Source organism: Plectropomus leopardus, chromosome 10, assembly GCF_026936395.1.
Source record: "Plectropomus leopardus strain MGB_pleo_1.0 chromosome 10, ASM2693639v1, whole genome shotgun sequence".
NCBI lineage: Eukaryota > Metazoa > Chordata > Actinopteri > Perciformes > Serranidae > Plectropomus > Plectropomus leopardus.
Window position 1 is genome coordinate 33,848,375 of NC_142185.1, and position 13,516 is coordinate 33,861,890.

General features: G+C 38.6%; 1 protein-coding gene across 1 annotated transcript; it reads right to left on the reverse strand.

Annotated features, from left to right (window-relative positions):
• Window positions 1-360: 360 nt before the first annotated feature.
• Window positions 361-10,175, reverse strand: tnfaip6 (tumor necrosis factor, alpha-induced protein 6). The gene is made up of 6 exons (XM_042495153.2): window positions 10,017-10,175; window positions 6,525-6,662; window positions 4,994-5,155; window positions 1,777-2,005; window positions 685-725; window positions 361-603 (listed from the first exon to the last, which is right to left on the reverse strand). Exons 1-6 carry the CDS (start codon window positions 10,117-10,119, stop codon window positions 482-484), a joined length of 795 nt encoding a protein of 264 aa, XP_042351087.2. The 5' UTR covers window positions 10,120-10,175; the 3' UTR covers window positions 361-481.
• Window positions 10,176-13,516: the final 3,341 nt, after the last annotated feature.

Genomic DNA, 13,516 nt, shown 5'->3' on the forward strand with positions numbered 1-13,516 from the left:
AGGCCCCATCACCTCTCCTACACAAGAGAAAGACACAAACTTTAATTTTAACTCGTTTTTTGCATCTCTTCGTGGTCTTTGTACGTTTCTTTGTAGTTATTTTGAGTCTCTTTCTGCTCGGTTCATGTTCTTTTGAGTGACATTTTGCAGGCGTGAGGATATTGTCGGCCTCGGGCCTGTGCTCGGTTAGAAGATACAACAGCTGGCTATGGAAATGTTTTGCAGTGTCAAAATTTATGGTGAAATTTAATTTAAAAAAAAACAGAAACCGGATTAGTTTTCTCTAAATGAAGCCTGTGGACAGTGAACACAACGTTGTTTATTTCATCCAGCACATAAAAACGATATCAGAGCCTCAAACACAGTTTAATGACAGATTTATTTCTTTAATCAGCTATAAAGACATTAATTACAGTACAAGATGTAACTAATGACATCATAAATACAGCAACAGGATTACATCAGTGTTTCAAACTGAGGGTCAGTTGAAATGATGGGTGTGATTCTGTGAAACCACAGACGCATTAAAGGCAGTGTACTCAAACTTGAAGCCGCCGGCTGTGACTGAAGCATCAGAGAGAAACTTCAGCGTCATCACGTTTCCTGCAAAACAAAAATCATTTGGTTTTTGGCGATCCAGAGATTCATCGCTGTGCAATAATGCATCATATGAAGAGATCTCACCTGTACTATAGATGTCGTCAGGTAAATAATCGCCGCAGAATCTGCAAAGAAACCGAACATTTTTAAACATTTTTCATGTCTTGTCCTCTTCAGTTCTATTTCTCTATTTACAAACACTAAAGAGCTGAAACAATGGGTCAGTTAACCCTTTTAAACCTGAAAAATTTGATTTGATTTCTTTCAGAAATTACCTGAAAATAAGAAAAAAGGCAAAACATGAAATCAAACATGGAAATGATGTAAAAAGTGCTGAAAATGAAAAAAGTTAACATATTTATTTATGTATTTATTTATTTATAAGTGAGGTATACTGAATCTACTAATGTTGTTATATTATGCTTTTATTGTGCTAAAAGGATGCTTTAACCCTTTAAAAATTGAGCAAATTTGCTCTGTTTCTTTCAAAAATGTGTGAAAAAGGCAATGAGCAAGGAAAGAAGAAATGCCCCCAAAAATAGCAAAATTTTACAAAATTAGTAAAAAGTACAAGACAATTACCTGAATTTAGTAATAAATTAATTAATACATGCAATAAACACTAAAGAAAGTAAAAAAACAACAACAAAGAATTTACCTTTAAAAAAGTTATTTAAAATGATAATTATAATCATTTTGTAACATAAATGTAAATATGTAATTATGATAATCATAAATATAGTTTTCCCTTGGTTTTCATTTTTCTCTAGATATTTTTCCCTAGCTTTTTAAAAATAGTTTTCTAAATTTATACACTTCTTGCAATACATGGAACATTTCTCTTTGAAAGAAACCAATGTGCTCAGGGTTTTAAGGTTTAAATACCTGTGAAAGTCATCTGCTGGTGCTCCAGGTTTCAAAGGGTTAAACAGAGTCAAATTATTACTAAAACTACTTCAATTATTACTTAAACTATTTCAATTTTATAATGCATCTTAAATATCCTTTGTACATGTTAAATTTTGTTTTGTTTGATCATTGAAGTAAACATCAGCATTATGTAATCAACATTATGTCTAAATATACCTCGCCCATTATTCTTTTATTCAGGTGAAGACTCTGTTTCAGTGTTATTTAATTTTGGGACTTATCGCTTTCTCCCTCAGTGACCCTCACCTCCCAGCGAAGCCGGAGACATCGTCGTAGCTGTCGTACACCTCCAGGTAATCTGCCAGACAGCCCGCGTCATCCTCCACATCAAACTCCAGGAAGTGGAGACGGATCCTCTGGCCCAGGCGCACTCGGATGTGCCAGTAGCAGATCTGCTCGTCCTGATACTCCTCAGGGAAGCCGGGAGACTGAATGATCTTCTGCGGGTCTGTCAGCACCCCGCCACACTCTTTGGCTGAAACACACGTGAATAACATGCAGACGATGAATAACTGCTCACAGCAACTGCTGCTGCAGGAATTTAGTTTTTTTTTTTACATATTTAATGCATATTTTATTTTTAATCACAGAAAACATAATGAAGCAGCGATGAGAAAGTAAGTGTGCAAACAGAGGCAGAGGATCATCTTGACCTGTTGATACCAGAGAGTGAGGGCAGCAGGCTTGTTATCAGTGAGAGAACCTCAGAGAGAGTCGCTGCATATTATTGTGCCTGGCACCACCGTCACAGAAACAGCATGCAAAAGTCAGATTTCAGATTTTCACATTTACTGTCTTTGCCATCTTTATAATGCATGTCCATACATTTAAGAAAAAATATCTTCCCCAAAAGACAAAAACAGTTCAAGTAAATAATATATAGCAAAATAATAAGAAAAAAAAGATCATAAATAAGCAGATAAAAGTCATAAATAAGTAAATAAAAGTCATACATACGAATATAAAAGTCAAAAATAAGTACATAAGTATAAATAAATAAACTTAAATATAAGTCATAAATATGTAGATTAATGTCATAAATATGTTGATAAAAGTCACAAATAAGTAGAGAAATGTCATAAATCAAAAGATAAATGTCATAAATAAGTAGAGAAATGTCATAAATCAGATGATGAATGTCATAAATAAGTGAATAAAAGTCATAAATAAGAAGATAAAAGTCAAAAGTAAATAGACAAAAGTCAAAAGTAAAGAGACAAAAGTCACAAGTAAGTAGATAAAAGTCATAAATGTGTAGATAAATTTCATAAATAAATAAAGTCATAATTAAGAATATAAAAGTCAAAAATAAGCAGATAATAGTCAAAATTAAAGAGACACCGGTGGAGAATGAGAGCGGAGCGGACACCAGCGGAGACACCGGTGGACAATGAGAGCAGAGCAGACATTTGGAGACACTGGCAGAGAATGAGAGCGGAGCGGACACCAGCGGAGACACCGGTGGACAATGAGAGCAGAGCAGACATTTGGAGACACCGGTAGAGACACTGGTAGAGACAGCGGCGGACAGCAGTTTGACATGCAGCATAATGCAGTGTGTGAAGTACTAGAGTACTGTACTGTAGTACTGGAGTACTGTACTGTAGTACTGGAGTGAAACGATGGGCAAAACGGGCGAAATCAAAGCAGTTTATGCTTATTATTATTGATTCTATTTACTGGCCAGAAATGTTATTATCGGTATGACGTCATAAGTCCCATTATCGTGCATCCCGACTGTATATGTATCAGTATGTATCAGCATATACCTACAGTGTGTGAGCCAATAAGTTATTTGAAGTAAATACTGCAGTTACATTGTTTATCCACTAGAGAGCTCTCACAAGTTTATTATTTAACTGTAAAATTGTTCAGTATTTTCTAAAAAAAAAAAAAATCATCTTTGGGTTTTACTACCTCAAACTTTAAAGAGCCAAATATCTACCTCCGTCATATTCATCAGACGGTCAGATATGCAACTTCAAAGTGTGTTTTTTTCACTTGTGAGCCACATGAGAGACACATTTCCATCCTCTGTGATGGTTTTTCTTGTGTTTTTGTTGAACTCACTGAAAGCACAGCAGCAAGCACATTAAAAGCTGCTTCTCACTTTCAAAAATATTGCTTTTAAATTCTTTCCAGACACACTTGAAAGCACATAAGATGTATATAAAAAAATTATTTGGCTCAAAATGAATCAGGCGGATTGTGAAATCAGCCGTGGTGGGTTTTAATTCCACACACTCATGGGGAAGCCTCTGTGTCAGTTATCACTTCCTCCGCTGACGTCTTATCCACACTGACCGTCTGACCTCCTACACGTTTATTCTGGGTGCCTCATGATAACTCACAGGGTGGGACTGAGATTGTGGCTTTCTTTCTTGTGGATCTCTGTATCATCCCTCACGTGCAACTCCAAACTTCCTGAGTGAGTCTGTGGAGCCTCAGACTGGATGACTATTCTTAACCTTATTCTTAACCACAGAAACACAGTCATCACCTACTCTTCAAAGGGACAGTTCACCCCAAAATTAAAATACTCTGAGCTGTAGTGCAGCTCAGTCTAGAGCTGGGAGACTCTAACTTACTTTGCGTCGGGGCTACATTTTAAAATTTTTTTACAAGAGGTAAGAAGCCAGTCGCTGCAGCACCATAGATAATTCTAAGATTTCAGGACATTTCAAGGATTTGATTACGTTTCTAGGATTTTAGGACATTTCTAGGATTTTAGGACATTTCTAGGATTTTAGAACATCACTACGATTTTAGGACATTTCTAGGATTTCAGGACATCACCTGGATTTTGGGACATTTCCAGGATTTTGGGACATTTATAGGATTTTAGGACACTGTGTACTGTTCACATTTGAATTGATATTGGTGCCTGGAATCAATCACCAGTACCCAATGACACCTTTTTTGGTTCTTTACTTTCTCTGCGATAACAAGAATTGAATTTTTGAAGAAGCTGCAGGGGCTACATAGTAAACTGAAACACAGTTCTGCTCACGCAGAGCTAATCTTCTCTGTCTGTCTGTCTGTCTGTCTGCATTTTCATAATGCCCTCCACCCATGCCGCACTGCTGACACAAAGACTGTTCTCTGTCTCAAGCTCAGACCGATATCTGATGAAAACGTTAAAACTAGGCGGTGCTGGTCGGGTATAAATCTAGATTGTGTTCCTGAACTGCCTGTTTCTCACCTAACATGCTTTTAGAAACATGAAACATGCTCAGACGAGTTTGCATAACGTCACCTAAATGCAGGAGCATTTATTGGTCTGGTGTGGCGTGGTGCATTCTGGTAGATGTAGGTTTTGTCCCTCTTAAAAAAAACTTCCTTTTTTCGCTCTCTACAGCATTGACAGCCTACTTTTATGTGGGAACCCTCTTTATATCAGTGAAATACTTTATTATTTTACTTAGATCAGCACTTACTACAAATGTACAAAACTTGTACTCACAATTTGGGTTGTAGCAGTACACATCCCATCTCTCACTTTTGTTCCGCCTCAGTCCGTAGTCGACGATGCCGACCTTCCCGAAGCCACATTTGGAGCCCGCTTTGACGATGGGGTAGCCAACGTGTCCTTTGTCGAACCATCCAGCAGCACAAACATGGAAACCTGAACCACAGCAGAAAAAAAATGTCAATGACACAAAAACTGCGTTTCCACCTGCAGGTCAGTTCAGTTCAAGTCACATTTTTTGCTGTTGTTTGTTATTATGCTTTTGCTGTTGCTGTTTTTGCTTTGTGCACACGTACGTATGCAACAGTGTGTGTGTGTGTGTTTTGGATGAGAAGGCACATATCTACATCTCTGATACATTAAGTGTACATATATGTGTGTTTATGTTGGCAAATTCTCAATAAACATGCTTTAATAAGTAGTGTCTTTGTCTTTGTGGGTCTTTGGTTTATTTTGGCTTTTTTTGTTGTTTTTTTTACTAATTTTGCATAATCTGTGTCACGTTTATGGCTTGTGATGAGGGTAATATAGTGCATCTTGTGTTGATGTTTTAATGCTGTAAATTTAATAATAATAATAACAATGAAAAGGAGTCAATTCACAGACTCTATCGGCTATTTCTAAATATCCTATAGAGTGCGACTTTCACTTCAGCCTGCTCTCTTTTGTTCTAAAAATGTCGCCCTGCAGTCCTGTTCTGTGGACGATAAACAGGGTGCAGACTTTACTCTGTATCACTGGTGAACAAAGAAATACAGCGAGTGACAAAAACCTGCCCAAATGTAAGAGTACTGTCTGCGGTCCCCACAGATCCAGGCTCTAGGTACGTGTTCGTAGGACTTACTTTTGGTTCCAAAGTTACTAGACTGAAAAATATCGGTGAAAAGACTATTTTCTGCTGTCCAAACACAGAAAGTTCTTTCAGCTCTGCCAACAGAAAGAAAGAAAAACCCTGGATACCACTATTCTGTGGGCCATTACTTTTTCTTTTTTTCTTATTTGTGGAGACAGGAGCCTCACAGTTACACTCAGCAGACCCCACTGAGCCCAGATAAAAGACTGGGCAGACTGCTGAGAGGCTGTAACCGCTGACAGAGAGGCGGACCGAGTGGCTGGATTCAATCTGCGCCAAGAGAACGGTGATGTTACCCACCCAAGAAGGTGTTAACAGATTTTTACCACACTCGTGAGGCCTGTTAAAATTTGGCACAGAGTCCTAGAACAGCAAAGCACTCGTGGAAAGAAGCGTTCACTCGCTGCTTCCCGGCGACCTTTACCCTCCAAGCCTCTTTCTCTGCATGTTAAAAGCATTCCAGCGGGTTTAGAGATGCATCGCATCAGACATGATGTTTCATGAGTTTCATGGGAGAAAGGAAAGGTACACTCAGCCAAGCCTGATTTCATTTTGGTGCTGCCAGTGATGAAAGAGTCTGCCTGATGAATTATGATGCATACACTTCCCCTGGGGTTAAGTCTCCTTCAGCAGGAGCTCTGCATGTGTGTCGTACGTGAGTTTGCCGCAGACCTATTCGACGAGCCGCCTCCAGCTGATCGTAAGTGGCCAGCTTCCCTCCCTCGTACTTGCAGACAGCCTTGGCCTCGTTATACGTCAGCTGGTATCTCCCTTTGCGAGACTCTCGGTGGTAAACTCCAGCTGCTTGTTCTGTCAGAGAGAGACAACGAAAAACTGTTAAAAAGTGTCTGAAACTGGAGAGGGAACACAGTGATCTGCAGGGATGGAATGTAACTAAGTACATTTACTCAAGTACTGTACTTAAAGGTCCACTGAGTAGCATTAATGGTGATATACTGGCAGAAATGGAATATAATAAGCATGTTTTCTTTAGTGTATAATCACCTGAAATTGAGAATCGTTGTGTTTTCTTTAGCTTAGAACGAGCCGTTTATATCTACATAGGGAGCAGATCCTCTATGAAGATTGCCATGATGCACCACCATGTTTCTACAGTGGCCCAGAATGGACAAACCGAAAACTGGCTCTGGATGGGGACCATAGACTGTACATAAAGATGGCAGATGCACCCCCCCTTACCCCAGCTATGCTTCAGTGAGGCTAAAATATCCCAGATTCGGGCACTGCCCGTGTCGGGAACAACAACAAAAAAAAAAACTATTACAAAAATTGTTCGTACATGAAACTGCTCATAACAAGGTCTGTGGATTATCTTGAGTAACAGGTCATGATTTATAGAGAAAGACACTGATGTTGAGTTTTTTAAATGTAATTTTGGTGCTTTGGGCACCACAAGCCGAGTGCTACCTCGTTCCATCATATAATGGAGAGAAGTTTGACATCTCTACGGCCATTAACTCCAACAATCAACAACTCACACCAGAACTACCTAGACTGATAACCACCACTACAAGTGTGACGAAAAATACATATTTTTGATTTTGGGGTGAACTGTCCCTTTAAAGTACCCAACGGCATCTAAAGGAATTAATTAATTAATTAATTAATTAATTAATTAATTAATTAAGTACATCCATAAACATCTAAAGAGAGAAAATTTCATTTTGTACTTAAATTTGATACTAAATTTTGATGGTACATACTTTTACTTAAGTAAGTTTTTAAATGCAGGACTTTTACTTACAGAGGAGTATTTTCACAGTGTGGTATTAGTACTAAAACTGAGTTTGAGTAGTTAACTTCTTCCACTATGCGAGCTACAGTGAAGGATTTGGCTCAGTTTGGGGCTACAGCCGAGCAGGTGACAATGTTTTGAATGAGAGTACAAAGGTTAAACAAAGCTAAACATAAAACATGAACCTGTGTGACATTTTTCTACATTCTGGAAGTTCACCAACAGTTTGGTGATTTGCTCTCTGGCCTCCTCAGCGGGGAGTCCTCTGCTGATCCTTTTTGGGCTTTATACACGCATGACTGCAAAACTGGGCAGAAAGCACTCAGAAATTAGCCTCAGGTGGATATTTTGATCTGTTTGATGAATGTTTTGTTCAGCAGTTAAAGTCGCATGCTTTCTGCTACAAGAACATACTGCTTTTTCACCTCAACAGGTTAAGAGAAGATTGAAAACTTTCCCCCAAAATAAAACATGTTATAAAGGAGAGACATAGCATGAGTAACAGACAATGGCACAAGAACTTATCCAAAAAATATGTTACTCATGCAACAGAAAATAATGTGATAACTCAATAACAAGTTATAGAGGAGAGAAGTTGCACGAATAACATGTTTCTTTGGAAGTTTCCATGTTTTTTTTTGTAATTCATGCAACTACTCTATCTCAGAAAAAGATATGAGAATCTCCCAAAAAAACAAGCAGGAGAGAAGTTGCATGAATAACAGAAAATAACACAAGAACTTTCCCAAAAATATGATATTCATGCAGCTTCTCTCCTCTATTGCTGTTTGGAAAGTTCCCACAGCAACGTCCTTAAAAACATGCTATAAAGGAAAGAAGTTGCATGAATAACAGAAAATGACATGAGAACTTCCCAAAAAACATGTTATAAAGAAGAGAATAACATGTTTTGGGGAAGTTCTCACATTGTTTTCTGTTATTCATGCAACTTGTCTCCTCTATCACAGAAAATGACGTAAAAACTTCCCCCAAAATATACTATAATGTAAGTTAAGTAAGTTGCATGAATAACAAGAACTTACCAAAAAAAAAAAACTTTTTCATGTAGCTTCTCTCCTTATGTCATTTTATGTTATTCATGCAACATGCAATAAAGCAGAGAAGTTGCAGCAATAACAAAAAAAAAAAAAGATGTGCGTGTGAATCAGGTAAGGCCAACCCATCACAGCGATATGAAACACTGTTCTGTTCCTCCTCACCTCATAAAAAACATAAAGAATTTGGTTCATAAAGTCAGTCAGAGATATATGAAGGCCAGCGTCAGCAGCCTGTATGATTTATATTTCAGTACTCGTTCCAGTAGGATTACTATATTTAAAAGCCATTCTGCAGTATTCCCAAAGTAACAGAAATAGAAAGGAGCTGAAGGATGTGTTGTAATAATTCTGATCTGTTTGCATTTTTTGGAAAGCCCTGCGATGACGTCATTTCCTCCATGTTTACTGGCCTGGTGCAGCACTCAGCCAGGTCATAAACATGCAGTTTGGCACAGCGGAGAGCTGCTGGACTGGTGTGTCGCCTTAATTAATCCTCCTTACTCTTCACAGCGTGCCTTTATGTGAGGATAATATATGCTGTGCTTGCAAAAGCGGACAGAAAACAAGCCCGGGTAAAAGTGGTTTATACGTAGATAACACGTGAAGGAAAGTTAGCATGTTGCTATGAATGAGAAAAAGTGATTAATTTAAAAATACTCTCAAAACATGACGGAGTGAAATAATGAAATAATTTCTTTCAAAAACACAGAAGAAGGCAATGAGCAATTAAACAGAAAAAATGCCCCAAAAAATTAGTAATAAATTAGCCTAGGGAAAGTTACAAGAAAATTACCTGAAATATAAGTTACAAAAAAAAAGACCTGGAAAAAAGTTCTTTAAAATCACAGTAATAAATAATAATAATTTTATTAATACAGTTTTTTTTCTTTTTTTGCCCTCGACATTTTCCTCTAGCCCCTCACTCCCAAAAAATCTACCAATTTCTTGCAATTTGTGGAACACCAAGTTGCTCATTGCCGTTTCATTACATGTTTTTGAAAGAAATTGAACAAGCGCGCTCAGGGTTCAAAAGGTTAAAAAAAAGTCATCGAAAGCAGCACAAGAAAAGTGATGTGGCTCCTGGAACTGCAGTTTGATCGTTAGAATAAACAGCATATTATACTGGTTTTAATAAATAACAAAGAAAGTCTTCTTGTTCAATACGACACACTGTCCATTAAAAACACTACTTCTGTAGATATAAAAAATTGTAACTCAATATTTTGGGATTTTAACTAATAAAGTTGAAAGCTTAAGCTGCCTTTGGTTCATGACAAAGTGATCCCAGCCTAACACGTTTTTTTTAAGCTACAAAAACTTCAGCAGCAAGAAGAAAAGGCAGATATTCACCCAGCCATATAGAGTTGTGAAATATTCCGTTTTTGAAGCCCCATGCCTGCGCCTCCTTCAGCAGGAAGCCAAGCGTCCAGAGGAGAGTGAGGAGGCGCGTCATCCTGCAGCTGCTCTCTGCAGATGTGTCAGGAGCTCTGTCCCTCCTCTGCTCCCCGGCGCCGGCTTTATACGCTGCCCCCCCCCCCAGCAGAGGCGGGTGTCCACTACTCAAGAAGCTGCTGCAGGTTTAACAGCTACAGCTGCTGGTCACCGGCTGTTTTCTTCTCTTTAACCCTTTGAAACCTGAGCCAACTGACTTGATTACTTTTAAAAGCACGGGAAGTAGTTACGAGAGTTAAAAAATAATAACCTGAAATTTAGCACACACAAAAAAGATAAAATGCAAAAATATATAAATAAATAAACAAACCAAAAAATACATATATGGATATACTACTATAAACAACTATTATTATAATTATTATTAATATAGCTTACTGGAAATTTTTACCCATATTTAAAAATGTATTATTAACTTAATTTCTCATTTTAGCTCAATTTTTAACTTTAATTTCAAGGCATTTCCTTGTGACCTTTTACTCATTTCTCACACTTTGTTTGGACACCTCTTGCCAAGGCGTCTGATCGCAGCCCAAGAAAAGTTATGTCACGCTTGGTTTCAAAGGATATCGTAAAAGCTGGGGTTGCAGATTTTGCCACATAATAAGTTCATTAAATATTCTGTTACCTGGTGAAGAAAGTTGGTGACATTCTGAAAGTTTTTGGGATCTCGCTGTAGCTTCATGACACAAAGTTTTAGCATGTTGCACAAATTTGTCAAACACGTCAGCATGTGTAGTAGCAACCTATAATTACAGCTCACTGTAAAAATGCCTAAAAAGCTTGAAAATATTAATAATTAAAATTTCTGTTTTGTTTTTTTTTCCAGAAGGTACTTTTACTAAAGCTGCATGAGTTGATTTTTTGGCCACTAGAGGGCAGCAAAACTCCAAACCAAGTGAAGAAACACACTATTGACGTACACTAATAATGCAGAGATTCTCAAGCCATTTCAATAGATTGTTAAAAAAATGAATGTAGCTACCTTGACATCACCTTTTGATTTGTGGAGTCTCGTTTCAAAGCATTGAAATTCAGCATGTCATCCGTCACCATCTCATGTTTTGGAGCCAGCATTCACCATATTTGGGCAAGAAGGCGGAGCTGTGAAAGAATGAGGGGTTAATCTGAGTGAGAAGCCGACGACATTTTCAAGAGACAGCCATTAACTATACCTAAATTTAACCCTTAACAACATATAAACAGGTGAGTTTTTTTTTTTAAAAAAATTACCCCCTGTGTTGTCAAACGTTTTGAAACAGATCAGATCAATTGATCAGGTTCCAAAAAACGAAAAACAATCCTCAGAAAACCACATTTAAATATAACAAACAATGAATTCGATGTTGCTGCAATGTGTTTTTCAGAGCAAAACCTCAGTGAACAATGTGATGTCTCAGTTTGCAACACGATACCTCCTTCCTCAAAATCAACAGGTCAATCAGAGAGGGCACACACACACACACACACACACACACACACACACACACACACACACACACACACACACACACACACACACACACACACACAAATGGTTGCTGGGTAAAATTGTCCTGAATTGGTTCCAGATCTGGGGGGAAATGATCTGTACCTCCTAAATTCTCAGTGCGCCTCTCCCATTCAAACCCACACACGGAAAGTCTGTCTCAGACGCCGTCATTGTGACATACTGTACATTACAGCTGCATCTTTACAGCAGAGTCATCATCGTTTCCATGTGTCCTGTAACTACGGGAACCGGACCGGTCTCACCGCTCGGCGTCAGCAGTTTCATCATTAAACAACAATAAAAACAAGTTATTTTTTTACACTACTGACTTCATGTCTGTCATGACTAATGAACGCAATAAAAACATTTTAAATGTGCTCAGAAATACAAGGATGTGTCTGCCAACACCATTAATTCATGTCTAATTATTTTGCCCATTTTAGCTTCATTTTGGGGGGGGGGGTTATCGAGTCATTAGGCCGCTCAGTGCTTCACTATGTTCACCAGCGAGTCACTAACTTTGCCTGAGTATCGAACATAAAGGCGATAAAGGGTCGCCAGAAGAAAATGTTGGCATTACACGCTTCTTTTTAGGCCCCAAATGTTTCCTGCCAGGTGCCAGAATGATGCCCCAAAAATCGGCAGTTTCTTAGCGACATGCCGCTGTTCTTCCTGCCGGGATAATGCTGCAAAAAAATGTTGTTTTTATCAAGACATCACTGCTTTTCCTGCCGAGATAGTGCCGTGAAAAGCAGCTGTTTTTTTTTTACTAAGTTGTCTCTGAGTTTGCTGCTGCTTGTTTCTTACTGACATGTTGCTGTCCCTGCCACGATTATGCCGCAAAAAACATTCGATTTTGCTGAGACATCTCTGCTTTTCCTGCCAGGATTGCATCACGACAAGTGCCTTTTTTATCTTCCTGTCAGTATTCTTTCTGCCTGAATAATGCCACAAAATGCTGCTTTTTTTAACCGAGACATTACTGCTTTTCCTGCCGGGGATAGTGCCACAAAAAGGTGTCACTTTTACTGACACATTACTGTTTTTCCGGCCGGGACAGAGCTACAAAGAGCAGCTGTTTTTTTGAAGATGTCACTGCTTTTCTTACCGACATGTTGCTGTTCTTCCGTTGTGTTAATGCAACAAAAACAGTTGTTTCACCGAGATATTGCTGCTTTTTCTTGATGGGAAGAGCCACAAAAAGTGTCTTTTTTTAAGTACTTGTGTCACTTTTCTTACTGCCAAGATAGTGCCACGAAAAGAAACTGTTTTTACTGAGACATTACTGCATTTCCTCCTGGGATTGTGCCCCCAAAACAGAGTATTTTAAGATTTCTTCCTAACCATACCTAAGTCGTTTTTGTGCAGATTATTCGTGTACATATTTGCTACGTACATAATAATGTACAAATGTTAACATGGTTTGGCTGGATGACACAAAGTGGCCAAAAAAACGTGTACTGCAGCTTTAAAGTTGCATGCCAAGTTCACCTTTATCTTGAAGTAAAACATCTGCCAGAGCTTTGAGTTAAAGCCTCTACTGTTTAGAAATGATCAGCATTACCAGGAAATTCTGCAGAGTTTCCCTGAGCGTTGGGGGTAACATGTGGTCGGTAATTACTGCCCTGAAGTGACGCGACACACATGTCAAACACGTTTCTGGAGCAGAGCTCGTTTCATTGTTCAGACTCTCTCTCTCTCTCGCTGACCGTTGCTGTGAACGACCTCCACATGCACGTCAAAGCCCAGATGTTTAGAGAACGGCTGGATGGAGAGAGAACAAACAGAGGATAATAGTGTCTTTGTTTCTGGACTGTTTTCTGTTTTCTTTCTCTCTCAGGGGCTGAACCGACTGACTCAAGTGACTTAACATCCTGGCACTGGCATGTGTCAAAGTGGAGCTGCT